The sequence below is a fragment of the Centrocercus urophasianus genome, unplaced genomic scaffold (genome assembly GCF_019232065.1).
Source record: "Centrocercus urophasianus isolate 14NV4802_14NV808 unplaced genomic scaffold, USGS_Curo_1.0 seq_18, whole genome shotgun sequence".
Lineage (NCBI taxonomy): Eukaryota > Metazoa > Chordata > Aves > Galliformes > Phasianidae > Centrocercus > Centrocercus urophasianus.
Genome location: NW_024884733.1, coordinates 6167072 through 6185676, shown reverse-complemented (window position 1 = coordinate 6185676; position 18605 = coordinate 6167072). Strand labels below are relative to the sequence as shown.

Here is an 18605-nt window from a genome sequence, read left to right as displayed (position 1 = left end):
CCACCGCCAGCCTCTGCGGGGCGCTCTGGCCCGCCCCCGCGCTGCTCTCTATGGTACTGAGCGGCCATTTTGTTTGAGGGCGGTGTGACTTCCGGGAGGGGCGGCCATCTTTGCTGTGGGTGGTGCGAGTACATCTGTCTTGTGCGATGTGTGCGGGGTGCAGAGGTTCGTGAGGACGGACCAGAGCCTGACCCTTCGCCCCGGGGAACGGGGACGAACTTTATTGCCTTTTTCCTCGGGGAGAGAATTCCCCATGCCACCCCGCATCCAGCAGAGCTTTTTGAGCCCTTCCCAATAGCACTGACACCCCAAGGAAAGGAAGGCGATGTCCAGCAGCCCCCTTCACTGGGGCTAAGGGGACAGAGAGACGTAGATGAGCGTGGCCACGATCAGTCCGAGGCTGAAGAAGACCTTGAAGATGTGTGGCACAGAGCTGCAGCGTGGCACTGGGTGCCTGGCCGTGCCTCGCAGGGGCTGGTCAACGCGCTGGTGCTGGGACATGATGGCCACCCGGGCACCCTGCCATGCACCTGGGCCACGCAGGCGGTACTGGTAGGGCGTGCAGGGCCCCAGCAGCACCTCCACTGCCAGCCTGGGGTCAGTGAGGAAGAGCATCAGCAGGTTGGGCTTGGCACCCAGCTGGCTGGCGAGCTCGTCCATGTAGGGAATGTAATCCACCTGGATGGTGTGCCGCCGGCTGGCCACGTACCTGTGGGCAGGGACAGCGGGCTGGCTCACTGTGTGTGCATTGACGAGGTGGTGGCAGGGTTAGTGACCCACAGGGCCCTTACCGCTTGGCTATTTTGTCCTTGGTTTGTGCGATGTCAGCCAGCATGGTGCTGGCTGGTGGCAGCTTGTGCAGACCTACGGAAGAAGGAGAAGGAGAGAGAGATCTGCTCTCAGCAAACATGCCCCTCTGCACCCAGCATGGCCTCTGTGGCGCAGGAAAGCCTTTGGACAAAGAAACATGGGCAAGAGAGAGGCACAGGCAAGGAAATAAATTCCCTGCCCGCCTCACTTACCCTTGAAGACACGGGTAGCCCAGCGACTCTGCATCTCTGAGATGGGCATGATGGCTCCCAGAGGCTGGATGTAGCCAATGAAAGCCAACGTCGGCTTCTCCAAGTCAGCTGGGAACATAAACTTGTAGAGGGGGACCTGATTCTCCATCACCTTCACAGAATCCTCAAGGAAGGGGAAGGAGAAGCTGTACCCAGTGGCAAAGACTACAGCATCTATGTCTTCCTTAGTGCCATCCTCAAAAATGGCAGATGTTTCTGTGAACTGCTTGATGTTCGGCTTCACCCGCACCCTGCCTGAAATGATGCGGTTGGGCAGGTCATCGTTGATGGTCAAGTGCTGGTTGAAGACCCTGCCGAGAACAAACAGAGTTCATGCAGGGCCGGATGCAGGCAGGTCCCCGTAACGCTGCCGCAAACACTCACCGGTGTTTCGGCTTCAGACCATAGAGAGCATGGTCAAAGCGCATGTTGAGTTTCCTCTCCACCATGAAGTTGCTCACAGAGAGGGGCAGCATGCTTTGGAGGAGCTGGGTGAAGCGGCTGAGGTAGGAGAAGTCAAAGGGGTACCCACCTTCTGCCACCCGGTGCATCACCCATGTCCCACGCTTGGTGCTGAGAAACACCTGGTAGAAGTGAGAAGGGACGTTTAATCTGAACTGCAGTGCTGGCCCAAACTCAGCAGACCTGCGTGGTCTGGGAGTAAAAACAGGCTGGGAGCAAGGAGCAGAGGCATGCTGAGCCTGGTTGTCTTGGGACATCACCTGCTTGGCTGCGTGGCTCAGCTCCACCGCGATGTCGATGCCCGAGTTCCCGGTGCCGACCACAATGACCCGCTTCTCCGCAAAGGCCTGCGGGCTCTTGTAGTCCCGGCTGTGCAGGTACCAGCCTTCAAACTTGTCTAGTCCTGCAAGAGAGAGTAGGGGTGGCTGTCCTTTTCTTGGGCTAGGTATGTGCTTTGGGAGCAGGCTGAGCCCAGTGGGAACTGCCTAGGGATGGTGCCCAGGGAGGTGGTGGCATCTCCAGCCTGGGAGATGATTGGTGTCACCTTCAGGACCCTGCTTGGCTTTGAGGTTTTTGACATGAAGGGAGCAACCACAGTTGGGGATCAGGGCTCAGCCAGAAGGGACAGGGCTGTGAAGAGTCTTGGGGAAGAGGATTCCTGGAGCAGGGGCACATGGCAGCATACCAGGGAAGGTGTGCAGTGGGAGGTGTGCTTCACAATGGTGCCCGGTGCACACCAACACAGCATCGAAGATGGCTGACTCCTGCTTGCCCTCGCTCTCGGTCTCCACCTCCCAGCGGCCCGTGGTGGCGAAGTCAGGGCGCTTGGCCACGCGGCGCACACTGGTCTGGGTGGGGGGAGCAGATGTCAGCATCCCTGTGGCCCCGTCCCCGTGCTGCCCCCTGGCCCCCGGCGCTCACCCTGAAGCGGATGTGGCGGAGCAGGTCGAAGCGCCGCGCGTACATGCGGAAGTACTCCATGATCTTGGAGTGGTGCATGTAGTTGGGGAAGTCGTCGGGGATGGGGAAGTCGCTGAAGCACATCATCTCCTTGGAAGTGTTGATGATGACGGAGCGGTAGATGCTGGCGCGGCCCTCCTCAGGCTTCTCCTGCAGGCATGGGACATGGCTCAGTGGTGGCAAGGGGAACGTGTGGCGGTCCCAAACCTACCTGTGATATGACTATCCCATCAGTCCCACAAGACTGAGCCGTTGTGCCAGCTCAGCTCAGTTCTGATATCTGCCCCAGCAGCTCAGCCTGTGGCTCTCATGCATTAACTCTGCTCCATCAATGGGCAAAGCCACCACTGTGTTAGCCAGGCAGCTCCAAACCCCATGCTAGCACTGTTTAGCATTTCCCAGCTGTCCTGCTCACTGCAAGGCTGGGCAGGGCAGCAGAGCATGTCAGGTTGGCTCTTCTTGGGAAGAAGAGACAGTGTCCTCGCTTGGTGAATGCAGAAACAAGCTCTGGGGCTTTCCCTTGGCAGGGAGAACAAAGGCAGCAACCTGTGCCTATGTGTAGGAGGTAGGAGAGGTAAAGGATGAGGAGCAGGCAGGACTTTGATAGAAAAAAGGGGCTGGGAAGGATAGGAAGGTAATGCCAGTGGCAGTGGGGCAGCTGCAGGGGTGGGGGAGGAGGGCAGGTGGGACCAATGGGAGGTATGGATGGGATCAGGACGGGCTGGGAAGGAAGGGATGGGAAACATTCACCCTGAGGCAGGAAAGCAAGCCTCGGCTGACAGCTAGCCCCAGCAGTGGCTTCTTGGGCAGGACCAGTCCTGCACTGCCAGCATCCCAGTCTGTGCCAAGGGGGTCTCCCAGCAGTGCTTCATTAGCTGCCAGTAAGCGATCCTGTCTGTGCTGCTGCCTAGGGCAGCTCGGTACAGCATGGTGCTTACCTCGAACCGCCACAGCCCCCCGATGTCCCCACTCCTCTCGAAGCAGGTGGGGGTCAGCCCTTCGTCCAGGCAGCATTTCAGGGCGCACAAGCCGGAGGCGCCAGCACCGATGATGGCTACTCTCTGGGCAGCCATGTCTGGCAGCAGAGACAGCAGTGGTGGCAGGGGAGGCTGTGCCATTGGGCACACAGGAGGTCACTGATTCTGGTGAGTGGCGCGGGAGGGACGCGGTTGGTGTCGCTCAGCTGTGCTGGGTGTCCCTGTTTCTCAGCGTGGATGGCTGAGGTCAACTGAGGCATCACGAGATGTTTCATCTAGACATGATCTACAGGTTCCTGCCCGCCCTTCGCAAAGGGCTCATTATTTCCTCTAAGCACGTAATGATGCTGAAGCCTGCCTCAGCAACTTCCTGGGTGTGGGGGCTGAGATGTGGCCATACTCCAAATTTTAGCGTCACTATGTGAAAAACAAAACAGAGGGCATGCTCCAGGCATGAGTGCCAGCCTTGGTGCATGGCAGCCTGGAACAGCTGGCAACGCTCCAGGCCCCAACGCATGTCCCCAGTTGCTGTCCTCTGGGGTGCTACGTATGTGTTACAGGGATGGGAATGATCTTGCTGATGTGATCTCCGGGATCTGTTCCAGCTGCATGTACCGCAGGCAAGACTGCTTTGCTGCAGATGTATGCATGTGTGTGCATGCATGCAGACCCCATCCCATGTGTATTCTCAGCACACAGGGGAATGTGAGTAACAGGACAGGCACCTGGTTTTGCTGAAAACACTTTAATCTGATTAGAAACTTTGCTATACCTTTGCTGTGTAGAAACCATATGAATGTAATCAGTGGAAGCAGGTTGGAATTACAGATGACAGAAGGGCCTATGCTCAGCCAACAGCAATACCTAAACAGGACAGGGCATTCCTCCACATGAGAAAGGGTTTTTCCTTCATCCCAGGGTTGCCACCGGGTACTTTTTGGGTCTGCCCCACCTGGGAGGGTGTGGTGCAGTACACTCATTGTGTGGGGCTGTGCCAACAAGCGGAGAGTTCCCTTGATGTGAGGGGCATGACTGCTGTGGGATTGTGTAGCCTCCCAAGCATTACCAACCCCACCAGGCAAAGTGCAGCAGCCTACAGGTAGGTAAAGATGACAGCGAAGACTGCCAGGGCCCCAGCCAGCTTGAGGAGGAATGGCATGGTGGAGGTGTGCTTCTCCACATGCCGTGTCTGCAGGGGTTGAACAATGCGCTGGTGCTGGGACATGATGGCCGCCCGGGCACCCTGCCATGCACCTGGGCCACGCAGGCGGTACTGGTAGGGCGTGCAGGGCCCCAGCAGCACCTCCACTGCCAGCTTGGGGTCAGTGAGGAAGAGCATCAGCAGGTTGGGCTTGGCACCCAGCTGGCTGGCGAGCTCGTCCATGTAGGGAATGTAATCCACCTGGATGGTGTGCCGCCGGCTGGCCACGTACCTGTGGGCAGGGACAGCGGGCTGGACCCTGCTTTCTGGTGGGACGTGGCCATGAGACCCACCAGAAGCCCTCACAGGCTGCTGCCCCATCCCAGTTGGGTCCTGGTGGGGCCTTACCGCTTAGCCATCTCCTCTTTCTTGTGCTTGATGTCAGCTTCCATGTTGTGCCTGGGTGGCAGTTTGTTCAGCCCTGGGGAGAAGAGCGCTGTGTGAGGGGGCTGCAGTACCAAAGGCATAGGAGGCAGATGGCTGGACACCATCTGACCCGGTTCCAGAGCTGCAGTCTCAGGGGACAGTTTGTCTCACTTACCCTTGAAGACACGGGTGGCCCAGCGACTCTGCATCTCTGAGATGGGCATGATGGCTCCCAGAGGCTGGATGTAGCCAATGAAAGCCAGTGTTGGCTTCTCCAGGTCAACAGGGAACACATACTTGTAGAGAGAGACCTGGTTCTCTACCACCTTCACGTAGCCCTCAAGGAAGGGGAAGGAGAAGCTGTACCCAGTGGCAAAGACTACAGCATCTATGTCTTCCTTAGTGCCATCCTCAAAAATGGCAGATGTTTCCGTGAACTGCTTGATGTTCGGCTTCACCTGCACCCTGCCTGAAATGATGCGGTTGGGCAGGTCGTCATTGATAGTTGGGTGCTGGTCGAGGACCCTGGAGGACAGAAGGAGCCATCAGGGTACTGAGGTGTCTGTGCAGCATCCTGCTCTGAGGATGCTTAGCCCCAGAAATAGACATGGTCGGAGCATGTGTTTGCTGGCACCTGTGATTTGGCTTCAGGCCGTAGTTTATGTGGTCAAATCTCATGTTCAGCTGCTTCTCTGTGTAGTCGCTTGCTACGGAGGCGGTCAGCAGATACTTCAAGATTATCTTCATGCGAGTGGTGATGATGGTGTCTATGGGGTAGCCCTGCTGTCCTACGCGGTTCAAGACCCATGCACCTCGGCGGGTGCTGAGGAAGACCTGGGTGAGGAAGAAAGTTGTTTCCTTATTGGTGTGATAGTCACGGGGACACCAAGGACAGTCCTGAGGAGACACCCTGGCATGGGGGTGTCCTTAGGAATTCCCCCCTCCTGCTGCTGCTCACCTGCTTGGCTGCTTGGCTGATCTCCACGGCCAGGTCTGACCCTGAATTCCCAATCCCAATGACAACGACCCTCTTGTCCATGAACTCCTGGGGTTCCTTGTAGTCACGGCTGTGGAGATAGCGGCCCTTGAACTTCTCAATGCCTGTGGGGAGGGAGGAGGAATGCTGCACTTCCCTAGCCTGGGCTGGAGGGCCGCCTCCGAAGAATGAAGCAAGATCTTTGAGGAGCTCTGCCAGACCCATCAGGGGGTTGAACTCAGCAGGGAAACGCATGGGACTGGGAAGAAAAGCAAAGAGGAGAAACATCAGAGCTTCCTGGGCTCTTTCATGGCAGGGGCACACGGCAGCATACCAGGGAAGGTGTGCAGCGGGAGGTGTGCTTCACAATGGTGCCCGGTGCACACCATCACGGCATCGAAGATGGCTGACTCCTGTTTGCCCTCGCTCTCGGTCTCCACCTCCCAGCGGCCCGTGGTGGCGAAGTCAGGGCGCTTGGCCACGCGGCGCACACTGGTCTGGGTGGGGGGAGCAGATGTCAGCGTCCCTGTGGCCCCGTCCCCGTGCTGCCCCCTGGCCCCCGGCGCTCACCCTGAAGCGGATGTGGCGGAGCAGGTCGAAGCGCCGCGCGTACATGCGGAAGTACTCCATGATCTTGGAGTGGTGCATGTAGTTGGGGAAGTCGTCGGGGATGGGGAAGTCGCTGAAGCACATCATCTCCTTGGAAGTGTTGATGATGACGGAGCGGTAGATGCTGGCGCGGCCCTCCTCAGGCTTCTCCTGCAGGCACGGGGCTCAGAATCCTGATGGCCTGCCCCATGGCAGGTCACTGCCTTGCAATAGGGCTGGGGGAGTTCTGCTGCCAGCGAGGGTCCCCAGGACCCGCTGGGATGGGGGGCAGATGTGTGTTCAGCCCTTGCTCCACAATCCCACCATGGCCGCTTTCCCCTGGTGACAGCTACAACACAGAGCCTGCAGCCGGCACGGCTTACCTCAAACCTCCATAGCCCCCCGATGTCCCCGCTTCTCTCGAAGCAGACGGGCTCCAGCCCTTCATCCAGGCAGGCTTTGATGGCGCACAGCCCACTGCTGCCCCCACCGATGATGGCCACCCGCCTCGCCATGCTGCCCTCCGATGCTTTGCCGCGACCAGTGCAGCCTGGATTTATGGCGTACGGCGGAGAACAGCGTACCCACCCCCGCCGTCACTCCTCCCACGGGGGCCTTGTGGCAGGAAGCCAGCGCCCGGCACGTTCTGGCGCTTCGCTTTTCCATCAGCGGCTTGCGCCAGGAGCTGTCCCAGTGCTCAACCAGGGAGCCCTGCGAGGGGACACCTTGAGAGGGAACGCTATTGGGGTATCTGGGGCTGGTGAGGGGGTGAGGGGCAGCCCAGCCCTGTGTCATGCATGCAGTACAATCAATCACTCCCTTGGACTTTTGCCTCCTCTGGGATCAGCCCAGCCCTGATTACACTAAGGTTGCTGGTTTCCAGCTGTGCTGCGAAACTGCTGCACAGCTTGCCATTGCACTGCCCTTGGCAGTGGGAAAAGGGGCCAAAAGTCCTCAAGACCTGGACTCTGCCCCTGACTTGCTCAGTACATGCCCAATGCCATGCCTTCTGCTGCACTTATTGCATCCTATATGGGTGCCATGGGGCAAGCTGTCACCCCTGGGCAATGGAAAAGCTTGCGGGAGGGAAAAGAATTGTAAAGCTATGCACAGCAGCTTTAGATGCAAGCTGCTGCTGGGAGCTGCTTCCCCACCTCTTGGAGAGGGAACGGATGGACCAAACCCTTGGCCACCTCATTCCTTCCCCACAGTACTGGCAGCCAGATACATGTGACCTTGCTGGTTGAGATCTGGTCTTGGGGCAGTGTTTAAATCACACAAAAAAGGGAAGAGACATTACTTAGAAGGCAGAACTCTTTATAAACATGAGAACAGATCTTGATGAGTCCCCCCCTAGATGGGTATTATGGAGGAGACTGCAGAAAGTGCACTCACAACAGCAACATGATCAGTGTATTTATAGCACACAGATACACGGGTAATTGCGGAGAAACCTCTGCAAAGCCCCAGCTACCACATACACCATAGGCTAATACAGCAGGTGCCCAGCAAGGGCATGCTGATTCACAGTATCAGCAGTGAGCTGCCGGATGGATGTGCTGACCTCTTCCCAGGCTCTGCAGGGACCGGTTTGTCACTGGAGAGCAGTCAATGCAGCTGGTTGACCAGCGCACGCTCTGCCTCACTGCCCGTCAGCAGGGCAAGACAGCACCAAGTGTCTAACTGCAGGCCTGGGAGCCTGCAGCACCACTAGTGTTAAGTGTTGGCTGGACAGATAGGAGTCGCAGCATAACCCCTCTCCATGTGCACTTAGAGAACAGGGTGTATGCCCTCTCCTTTGGGAGGGGTGCAGCCATCAATGGCTCCAGAGTGCAAAGAGGGCAGGCGCGTTCAGCGGGGAGAGCCAGCAGTACTCCACCACGCTGTACAGCACGTAGCCCAGGAACAAGCCAAAGAGCACATCCGTCACATTGTGCCTGCCCAGCATGACCCTTGAAATGCCAACGACGAGAACCCAGAGCACCACGAGGACCCGCAGTGGGATGGCAAGCACCAGGTGGTGCAGAACAAAGCGGCAGACCAGGGCAGCTCTGGTGGCATGGCCCGATGGGAAGGAGTACTTGTCCACTGAGACGGTGACGAACATGTCCATCTTGTTGTGGGTAGGCCGTGGCCGTCTGACGATCCCTTTCACCACTGCCACCAGCACGAGATCCAGCACCAGTGCTAGGAGACAATAGAAACAAGTGAGCAAAAATGGAAGTGTTTTGTCCCATGGGAGATGAGAAACAATGCAAAGCCATTATGTATGAAAATGCATAGCTACCAAAGCTGCTAAGAGAAGGTGGTGTTTCCCACGGCTGCAGATCTAGGCAAGGAGAGCATAGCACTCATCCAGGCCCTAGATTTGTGCACGAGCACATCTGTCAGCACTCTAGGCTGGGCTTTTCTTCCTGTGTGAAATCCGTTCTTTGTGACTCAGCACAAATCCTTCCCTAATTTGAAGCCATCCAAGGGGTTAATATTCCCTGCCAGTCCATGCTGATTCATCATCACTGCACAAAGTGCACTGACCCTGGTAAATGATCATTTTGCTTCTGGTGCTCAGCTGTGGCTCAGTGCAAAGGGGGTCCAGGCACTCCTCAGCAGTCTGAGGGCTCACAGCTCCTTACCTGGCTTCTCCCTGCTGCTGAGGGCACCAGTGTGTAAAAGGTAACCAGGCTTTGGCTTTTAAGACTTGACAAGATGGCTTAGCACCAGCTTTCTCCCAGAGTGCTATTGTGATAGAAGTCAGAAGTACCAGTGAGAAGTCAACTGCTGTCTGACAAGGGCAGCCAGCGGTGTCTTCTCTCTCCCATTTAGCTAGCTTCCAGTGTTGGCTGCTGTGGCTGCTTCTTTCTAGGAAGCCATATCTGAGAGATTGATATCTGCTTGTTGTAACCTTTGTTGCTGGGCACAAAGTCCTTTGGCTACTTCAGTTTGTTCTCTTTGGTTAATCATTTAAGAATGAATGTTTATTTGATTTGTATGAGGGTTTTAATCATTTAAGAACAAATGTTTGTTTGATTTGTATGAGGGTTTTTTTTTTTTTTTTTTTTTTTTTAAAAAAAATAAGCTCTTTTAAATCCTTTCTTTTTATTGCATCTGGATATCAGGTAGGGCTCCTTTCCCAGAGGGTGGTCCTGGTGCCATGATAGTGCTACTCTGAGCAGAGCAGTGGTTGGAGGCCACCAAGGGCCTCCCACCATTTCTCCAGGGACAGTGATCTGACCACACAGTGCAAAGTAAACAATATGCATGAAAACTTGCATTCCCCATCAAACATTTAGATTCAAACAATGCACACAAGACACCTTGGTATCTCACGGGGTAAGGACTGGGGTTCAGGAGAGGTCTGTTGTTCTGAAGCTACTGCAGTTTCTAGGCAAGCAAAAATGTTGAATCTACATCTACCCAGCAGGACGCCAGGGGAAAAAAAACATTACACCACGCATAATTACAGTGCGTGCTTTGAACCAGGTTTCCACACTGGCTGATACAGATCAGCACAAGCAGGTACTGCCTGCAGTGAGCCTGCAGGCGCTGATGTCTGCGTGCTTGAGTAAACTGTTGAGATGCCGCAGCTCTTGGCAGCCACAACAGCTGTTGGGAGCCACGTGGCTCCCTGGGGCTGCGAAGGCTCAGATCAGTCGGGTTCTCTCTGTTCTCCCCTTCCCTCGGACCCGTCCTCCCGCCCGGGGAGCCCCTTCCCGGCCTCACCGAAGAACAGGTTGAGCAGCACCTCCCTGGCAGCCGAGCTGTCGCTCTGGCAGAGCCCGTAGAAGGTGCCCAGCAGCCAGGGGATGCCGTGCCCTGACACCTCAACCACCTTCAGCAGCGGGCGGGCGCTGCCCCAAGCCGAGGCCTCTCCGGCGCACACACCCAGGCGCTTGGAGGCCCAGAGGTCGACGGCGAGCAGAGAGCTGAGGGCGATGCCCACGAAGGACGGGTTCAGCCGCATGCAGTCCTCCTCGGGCAGCGGCGGGGGCGCGGAGCCAGCCGACTCGCGGCGGCGGGACGGGCTGTCCGGGACCCCGGGGCCACGCTGGTTCAGCAGGGACGCGAACTCGGGGCGAGCGCTCCGGCGCTCGCGGCCGCCGCGGGGACTGGGCATGGCGGTGGGGCCGGGTCCGGAAAGGCCAACGCGGGTGACCCACCGCCAGGAGGCTCGCCGCCGGCGGCCCCCGCTGTAACCCCGCCTCCTGCGGCCCAGCCGTCCCGGTACCCGCGCCGCCGGGCCCCGCGGCAGAGCTCCGTTCCACCCGCCGCCGGGCTGCCGAACTTCCGCTTCCGCCGCCGCCGCCGCCTCTCGGTTGCTAGGGAACACGGATGCCAGGACGAAGCGCGGGGCTGCGGCGCCCCCTGCTGGCCGGAGGATCCCTCCCGTTCCTCCCTGCCCCGCCCCGAGCCTGCGGACGGTGGCCGGCGAGGGCCGCAAGAGAAGCGGCGGCGCGTTCGCCCTGCCGGCGCCGGTGCGGGCGCCGGTGCGCGGGCGGCGATGGTGGGGCGGGCGGCGAGGGGACGCCGGGCCTCCGCCTGGCCCCCGCGTCGCGGAGGAGGGTGAGCGCGGCGGAGGCGGCGGGGCGGCGGCCATGGGCTGCCTGCAGAGCGTGGCCTGCAAGGCGCGGGTGCGGCGGGAGCACATCGTGGTGTCCGACGTGTCGGCCACCATCGAGCCGGCGGCCACTGCCATCGAGGAGAGCTCGCCGGTGGTGCTGCGGTACCGCACGCCCTATTTCCGCGCCTCGGCGCGCGTCCTCATGCCGCCCATCGCCCGGCGCCACACCTGGGTGGTGGGCTGGATCCAGGCCTGCAACCACATGGAGTTCTACAACACCTACAGCGACCTCGGCGTGTGAGCGGCGGGAGCGGGAGGGCGGGCGGCACCGGGCGGGGGGCGGCAGCGGGCGGCACTGCGGCGCACCTGAGGGGTGGCAGGGGAGGGTGTGCGGGGAGGGAGCGGATGTCCTTATGTGAGGGAATGGCGGTCCTGAGCTGGGTGTGTGAGGGGTGGAGGTCCTGGTGCAGCTGTGTGAACGGTTCGAGGTTCCCGTGTAACCCCACGAAGGGATGGAGTCCCCAGTGCGGTTACGTGGCGCAATGGAGGTTATGGAATGGCTATGTGAGGGGATGGAGGTCTTAGTGTGGTTATGTGAACAGATAGGGGTCGTCATGTGGTTCATTGAGGGGGCAGAAGCGTGAGGAGCTGGAGGACCTGGTGCACTTATGTAAACAAATGTGGGTCCTGCATGGTTACATGAGGGAATGGATGCCCTGGTGCAGTTAGGTGAGGCGCTGGAGCCCATGACACAATACAGGCCCTGGTGTGGTTCTGTGAGGAGACGGTTGCCTCAGTATCATTACTTGAGGAGATGGGGCCCTGGTATGGCTTTGGGATTAGACTGGGGCCCTGGGATGGGTCTGTGATGGGTTGAAGGCACTACTGCATTTCTGTGAGGTGATAGATGCACCAGCATGGTTACATGAATGGTGTTGCTTGAAGATTCCACATGCATGGCCCAGGAGGACACCAGAGAGCAATGCAGTTGGCTGTGCTGCTATGGTTTCTGCCGTGTGCAGCGGCTGCTGAGGAAGCAGGGTCAGCCTGGTGCTGGGCTGTGCAGGTGCAGAGGCTGCTGGCTGAACCGTGGGTTCCATCCGCTCCAAACGCTGCTGGTCGGTGCTGTGCTCACAGCCAGGTTTGTCACTGCACTCGTCCTGTCAACCTGATTTTTCTTGATCGCTTCTGGGAACAGCAGGATTCTATTTCTCTGAGGGCAGAAATAGGGGAATCTATGTGGCACCGCATGCAGTGCTTGGTGTTAAGCTCTGAGAGCCCTCCTGCTGCTGCCTGGGATTTACCCATTCGTCTGTTCCCACATCCCCAGAAATGAAGGACAGCAGAGCAGCCCTTGCTGGAAATGAGGATTTCCAGCCTCAGAAACTGTGGGCTCTGGACATCCCTTCCAGCACAGCATGTGCTGTCCTTTCCGCCCTTAGTGTGAGCGTTGGTGTGTAGGAGTGCAGGCACAGGAGTTGCTCCCTTCCATCACTTTCCAGATCTAGAAAAGCACCCTCTCTTCTCAACCCTATGCTGGAAGATGTGCTGTCACTATCGGAGTCAGTCTGCTTGCATTTCCAAGGGAGGGAGCAGATGGAGGCTGCCCTGGCAATCCTAGGCATGGAAGTAGGTGGCACTTCACACAGCTCTGGGCTGCCGTGGCTTCCTGACAGGAGAGATGGCGCTGCCTGCCCTCGCCTGCAGGGCTGTTCTTGCTGCTGTAGTGCTGGGCTGGAGCAGCTCTCCCAGCCCTGATCCTGCTGGGGAGCAGGAGCAGCTGGCACCAGCCTCGGGTTTGCCTCAAGCTGCTGAGTTTGCCTGCCCTATCCTGGCTGCCCTTCCTGAAAGTAGAACCCTGCTTGGGTTTTCTTGTGGGTGCCAGAGGCTGCGGTGCTGTGTCGGGATCAATTTCCTCCAGTTTCCTGCCCTTCCTCAAGGGCAGAGGGACCTGGAGGCCACAGATGAGCTGCCTTCAGTATTGCCCCAAGCCAGCCATTGGGCTAATGGAGTTAGTGTGGGGCTGAGCACAGGCAGGGGATGCTGGGGATGACCCCATCCTCCTTACTTTCAGAGCAGGTGGCGTTGTTGTGTGCAACACTGGGGGGGGTGCCCAGGAGGGTCAGAGTGAGTGCAGATCATTGCATCTTGGGAAGGATGGAAACCAGATGCTTCCTGCTGCTCGTTGGCAGCTTCAGAGCCCAGATCTGTGTGCATCTGAGCTCAGCAGGAGGCTTCAACTGGAGCAATATGCCTGAGGACTTTCAAGGTTTCTGTTTTGTTCTCCTTCCTTTGATATCCAGCAGTGGTACAGCCAGTTTTTTTCAGATACTCACATACTGGGAACCTGATGTGCCTCAGGATGGAGACCTAGCACAGCCTCCTCTGTCTGCGTTTTAAATTGAAAATGCAGCATCCAAAGAATTTCTGCTTTGTTTGTTCTTAGGATTTCAGGAAAGATCTGTGTGAGCTGGGCTGGGTCTTGCTGAGCTGGGTGGCCACTGTCCCCGCTCCCTGCTGATAATTACCACGTGGTGATCTTCTCCATCGCTGCATCTGCCTGGTGTTGCTAACGTGGTTTGCAGCCAAGATTTTGGCTGGAATTCCCCCCCACCCACAACTCTAACAATATGTCAGGGATTTCGTCACACCAGCAGCAGGCATGATTGTGGTATTTAATTACTGCACCTGCGTCTTAGCAAATGTCTATATTTAGGGGTGTAAAAATTGCAGACTGAGCTGTAGGCTGGGGGAAGCTGCTTGAGGCTTGGTGCAGGTTGTGGCCATGCTGCAGCTGACATGCAGGGAAGGCTGTTATTTTTTTCTCGTCATTAATGAGATTAAGGAGAGAGTGACCTGAGAGTCACTCAGAAATGAGTATGGGCCCACTTGGTTAGATTGCAGGTTAATTAAAATGCTGTTGTGTTGGCAGAGCAGAGGCTCCTGCTGGCTTTGACTGACTCAGTGAAGGAGCTAAAGCTGAATTTGTTCTTGAACGAGGTCATCAGGGGCTTCCTGCAGGTGGGAAGGTGTTTCCCAAGCTCTGTTCTTGAGTTAGTGTTCCCAGAGGGAGGACCCGATGGGTGATGCCAGAGACAGACACTGGTGAACAGCTTTGGCTGGTATGGAGCTGCCAGTGGCTCTGGAAGGAATGGCTTTTTCAGTGGGGTTTCAGATAGAATTGTTATCCTTTTACCTGTACTTTTTCCTTCTGCTCTACAGCAAGTGCTTTGCCCTGCACATGCCAGCACACAGCAGCTTGCTATGTTCCTTCCACTGCAGGCACTGCTCAAGCACTGCTGTTGCCGTTTCCCCAGTAACCTGCCCTTTCTGTCTCTGTTCACCAGGTCAAGCTGGGAGCTGCCCGACTTGCGAGAAGGAAGAGTAAAAGCCATCAGTGATTCTGATGGAGTGAGCTACCCCTGGTATGGAAACACCACAGAAACTGTGACCCTGGTTGGGCCCACAAACAAGATCTCCAGGTTCTCGGTGAGCATGAATGACAATTTCTACCCCAGCGTGACGTGGGCTGTCCCTGTGAGCAACAGTAATGTGCCGTTGCTGACCAGGATTAAAAGGGACCAGAGCTTTACCACGTGGCTGGTAGCCATGAACACCACTACCAAGGAAAAGATCATCTTGCAGACTATAAAGTGGCGGATGCGAGTGGACATTGAGGTTGATCCCATGCAGCTCCTGGGGCAGCGGGCACGACTGGTGGGAAGGACTCAGCAGGAGCAGCCCCGGATCTTAAGCAGGATGGAGCCCATCCCACCAAATGCACTAGTGAAACCCAATGCCAACGATGCCCAAGTCCTCATGTGGAGACCCAAGCGAGGCCAGCCTATAGTTGTTATACCTCCCAAGTAGCACAGCACCGGGGCACGCACTGGTGCGTGCACGTGGGGACCTTGGTGCTGTTGGTGTGGTGCAAATGAGTGGGATTCCTGAGCCAAAGCAGACCTCTTGAGTTCGCCTGCCTTTGTAGCTGTGGTTGGAAGTTCCACAGTTGGAAAGAGAGCATGAGCTTGGCCTGGCTGTGGAGAGGAATTGCCAAGCTGGTCCCAGGAAGTGGATTTAAGTGCTTCTAGGGCTTGTGGCTTGAAAAAAGGCTGTTTTATCCAACCATCTCCTGCCTCCTTGCAGGAAAGTGTGAGGAGCAGGAGCATGATAAAACCGTGCCTGTGGCAAATGCTGCTTTCCACCCCATTAGCTGTAGTAGAGGAGCCCATGCCTGCCAGACATGGGGGGTTGTGCAGTCACCCTTCCCCTCGATGTCTCTACCTATGCATTTCAGATGGATAATCAGCATGTTGCTATGCTGTCTGGGACTTGGAAGGGCCTGGAAGCAGTGTGGGAGCTGGTGCCCAGTCAGAGCCCAGTGCCAGCAGTCATCTCTGCCTGAGAGGGGCTTTCTGCAGCTGACTGGAAGCAGGACATTATGCATGCGTCTCGGTGTGTTTGGAGTGGTTGTGAATGTAGGCGATGACATAGTTCATTCCTGTCTAGGAGTGAGACTTGAGGGCAGGTTAGATATCCTTCAGTTTTATGGTGCACTAAATCTTTGCAGTTCCCCCCATCCCCGCCAGCCATTTCTTTTGCTGGAGCAAGAATTATTCTCAACCAGAAGAGAAATCACAAGCGATGCCTTTTCACAGAGGCGAAGGAGAGCAGGCAGCTACTGATGGTGTTTGCGTGGTATCCAGAAAAGCTTGGAGGTACTCCAGGATTTTGATGCTTCCACTGCAGACATGAGTGCATAGCAAGAGGTTGTGTGCTTGTTCATCTTCCACCCAAATGCCTGCTGGTGTGGGAGGTTTGATCCTCAGCCACCCATGGAGCAGTGCAGCGTGTGTGCATGTACAAGTTGCTCGTGCTGTTGCAGGTGTCTGGCAGGTTGCCTTTTTCTCCACCCTGTGCCCTTCACTGCCTGGAATGCTGGCATCTCTCTGGTCTGTGGGGAGGTGCTGGTGCTGTGGGCTGCAGTGTACAATTCCCTGCTTGTTGTAGCAGGGGAGCAACTTTTCCCTTCTTTCAGCTGAGCTCTGGTGGTTGCACCTTCCTGGTTGCAGCAGCAGCAGCAGAAGCCACAGTGGCTTTGTCCCCACCCAAGGACAGTTTCAGGTGCCCTGTGTTGCTGCAGGGTCCCGGGCAGATGAATATGGCTTTTGCTGCTTTCCCTGCTCTGTTTCATGCTGCCATACCTCCAGCTTGTGCCCCTGCCTTTGTGCAATGAAGGTTTCTGCTGCTGTGGGGATGTGAGGTATTTCTGCTTGGAGCTTCCTGCATTCCCCTTGCTGCTGGGAGAGCCTGGGAACCGTCTCACTGTCTACTCTTGTCAAAGCCTTTTTTGCAGCATCAGGAGCACTTCCTTGAACCTGGGTGTCAGGCAGCCCAGCTCAGGACTTCTTTGCTTTCCCCAGTGTGCAAAACCTGCTCCCCCTGCTGCAGAGGAGCCTTTTTTCTCCCACGCCTTGGGGCAGAGCCTTCCCACAGCATCGCTCTCTGAAGTACGCACAAACCCCTGCAAAGCTTCAGGTGCAGCTCATGCTTTTCCAGGGCGAGACGCACACCTCTGGCATCTGGGAGCTGCTCCCCATGAGCAAAGGGACTCCTGGGTGTCTTAGACCAAAAATCCCTGTGAAATCCCCATGCTATTTATTACTCTCATTAGGCTTTGCTGCTTATTCAGTTCTTATTTTTTTTTCCTCTGGGAGCATTGCACACCAACGCCCTGGCGAACACTTTGATGTGCTGTGGGCTGTGGTCCTGCTCCTCCTGCTCGGCCTGGTGCAGGCAGAGCAGTTTGGTGGCCTGGGAAGCAACTGCTTTGGGTTAGCTGAGGACTGGGTGAGTCCTTGCCATGAGAAAAGCCTGGAGGGAGAGCAGGCTCTGAGCTCTGGTCTGCTTTGCTTTTCCGAGCAGAGTTTCTGCAAGGAAATGGTGAGCACTGGGCACCTTGTTTTTGTGAGATTCAGCCAGTGTTTTTGTATGGACACGTGATCAAAGGCAATTTTAGCTATTGCTGATGTTATGTTTATCAAAAGTGTGTGTGGAAAAGCTGTTAGAAACTTTCAATACAATTTGCATCAAAATGTGGGGGAGGAGGAAGAAGGGGACATACCTTTCAGTGTGAAATAAGACAGGTGTGTATTGTTGACCTGCTAGGACAGAAACAATCCCAAAAGCTCTTGTGAAACCCCTTTGCAGGGGCTGGAGGGCAGTTGAGCCCAAGGAAATGATGCAGCAAAGGGCTGTGTGGCATTGAAGCACAGAGGGAGAGAGGCAGAGGATTGGCTGCATCTCCTCGGTGTGTAGGGAGTGATCAGCCCCTCTAAGGATCTGCTTGCATGTTCAAGTCTGAGGTTGCTTGCAGCTTGGCTGCCCTTCTTTCTGAGGGCCCCAGTTGGGAGCCCCAGTGCTGGCTCTGGGAGGAGCACCTGGCCTCCTGAGCTCAGCTGTAAAACCACCCCATGGGACGCTAGCCCCTCTAGCACTCCATCCCCATCCCTGCTTGTAGCCGGCACCTCGTTATCTCAGGGAGGGACAGGTCGCGCTTCCCCCTCATCCTGAGGTGCCCCTTCTGCTCCGTCCTGTGGCTTCATGGCTGTGCCCACATACCACTTGGGCACAGCACTTTGGGAAGCACCCGTCAATCTCTCTGGGTTCAGAGCGTTGCTGCGGGTGCTGGGAAACGCCTGCGGGGCAGGCGGGTGAAGCCGGAGTGGGTGCCACAAGTGCCACCCTTGTCCTCGGCACCCATGCGGACGCGGCTGCTTGCTCGCGTGCTCGGCTCACTTATTTATTTCTTATTTATTTCTTATTTATTTATTTAAGATGTATTTAAGTTATTTATTTGTATTTATTGACAGCTGGAACTCGGGGGTCATTTCTGCTGCGCGGCAGGGGTGGCTGGGTCTCCCCTGCGCATTTCGGGAGCGCCAATGGGGAGGGATGCTCGTGGGCACCCGCTCCCATCCTATCCCCTTTTGGGAGGGAGGGAGGGAGAACTGGGGAAGAGGAATCACATCAGTGCCTGCAGGGAGGACATCCTGTGCCTGGCCTCTTCCTGCAGGACCTCGAAGCCTCCTCCTCCCCCTCAGGCGCTGCACTCCCTCCCGTGCCCGTATGTATTTATTGGCCCGGCCTCCTGGTGTTTTTCTGTTTGGCTCACGCTGTACTTGATGTTGCCAATTTCTGGAGATGGTGATAAGAGCAAGGACGTGTGGGTGTCACTACGGAGAAAAGACAAAATCAGGTATTCTGCTGTTGTGTGGAGAAAATCGGAAGGAAGAGAAGATGAAAGCTGGTTTTGCAGAGTGCCTTAAACACAAATGACTTTACGGAGTAGGGGGCTTGGACTTCTGTCTTTGGATGTTATTGCAAACTCGAACAAATGTTGCGTTTCACTTCTCTGGGATTAAAAGAACATTCAATCTGTACTGGAACCAAACTG

At 56.6% G+C, this 18605-nt stretch overlaps 4 protein-coding genes across 4 annotated transcripts; 1 reads left to right on the top strand and 3 right to left on the bottom strand.

The window, feature by feature from the left end:
* Positions 1-308: 308 nt before the first annotated feature.
* LOC122160878 (flavin-containing monooxygenase 5-like) lies at positions 309-3680 on the bottom strand. Its single transcript, XM_042819831.1, has 8 exons — positions 3422-3680; positions 2445-2633; positions 2209-2371; positions 1784-1926; positions 1446-1645; positions 1023-1372; positions 792-864; positions 309-709 (listed from the first exon to the last, which is right to left on the bottom strand). The coding sequence occupies exons 1-8, from the start codon at positions 3599-3601 to the stop codon at positions 352-354; spliced, it is 1656 nt and encodes a 551-aa protein (XP_042675765.1). The 5' UTR covers positions 3602-3680; the 3' UTR covers positions 309-351.
* Positions 3681-4189: 509 nt separating this feature from the next.
* Positions 4190-7137, bottom strand: LOC122160876 (flavin-containing monooxygenase 5-like). The gene is made up of 8 exons (XM_042819827.1): positions 6975-7137; positions 6574-6762; positions 6338-6500; positions 5986-6128; positions 5662-5861; positions 5203-5552; positions 5010-5082; positions 4190-4893 (listed from the first exon to the last, which is right to left on the bottom strand). The coding sequence occupies exons 1-8, from the start codon at positions 7104-7106 to the stop codon at positions 4554-4556; spliced, it is 1590 nt and encodes a 529-aa protein (XP_042675761.1). The 5' UTR covers positions 7107-7137; the 3' UTR covers positions 4190-4553.
* A 754-nt stretch (positions 7138-7891) lies between these two features.
* Positions 7892-11185, bottom strand: LOC122160568 (phospholipid phosphatase 6-like). The gene is given in 4 exon segments (XM_042819224.1): positions 7892-8778; positions 10312-10848; positions 10851-10981; positions 10983-11185. Coding segments are annotated over 4 exon segments (1242 nt in total). The 3' UTR covers positions 7892-8407.
* FAM78B (family with sequence similarity 78 member B) lies at positions 11184-18317 on the top strand. The gene is made up of 2 exons (XM_042819225.1): positions 11184-11446; positions 14497-18317. Exons 1-2 carry the CDS (start codon positions 11184-11186, stop codon positions 15017-15019), a joined length of 786 nt encoding a protein of 261 aa, XP_042675159.1. The 3' UTR covers positions 15020-18317.
* Positions 18318-18605: the final 288 nt, after the last annotated feature.

Excerpts from the sequence above, each read along its gene's own strand:
- LOC122160878 (XM_042819831.1), bottom strand. The coding sequence starts at position 3,601 with ATGGCACAGCCTCCCCTGCCACCACTGCTGTCTCTGCTGCCAGACATG. Across the intron at positions 2,372-2,444 it reads TCCGCCACATCCGCTTCAGG|ACCAGTGTGCGCCGCGTGGC; the intron begins GTGAGCGCCGGG and ends CCCCCCACCCAG. Across the intron at positions 1,927-2,208 it reads CCCACTGCACACCTTCCCTG|GACTAGACAAGTTTGAAGGC; the intron begins GTATGCTGCCAT and ends TCTCTCTTGCAG.
- LOC122160876 (XM_042819827.1), bottom strand. The coding sequence starts at position 7,106 with ATGGCGAGGCGGGTGGCCATCATCGGTGGGGGCAGCAGTGGGCTGTGC. Across the intron at positions 5,862-5,985 it reads TCAGCCAAGCAGCCAAGCAG|GTCTTCCTCAGCACCCGCCG; the intron begins GTGAGCAGCAGC and ends TTCCTCACCCAG. Across the intron at positions 4,894-5,009 it reads AAAGAGGAGATGGCTAAGCG|GTACGTGGCCAGCCGGCGGC; the intron begins GTAAGGCCCCAC and ends CCCTGCCCACAG.
- FAM78B (XM_042819225.1), top strand. The coding sequence starts at position 11,184 with ATGGGCTGCCTGCAGAGCGTGGCCTGCAAGGCGCGGGTGCGGCGGGAG. Across the intron at positions 11,447-14,496 it reads ACCTACAGCGACCTCGGCGT|GTCAAGCTGGGAGCTGCCCG; the intron begins GTGAGCGGCGGG and ends TCTGTTCACCAG.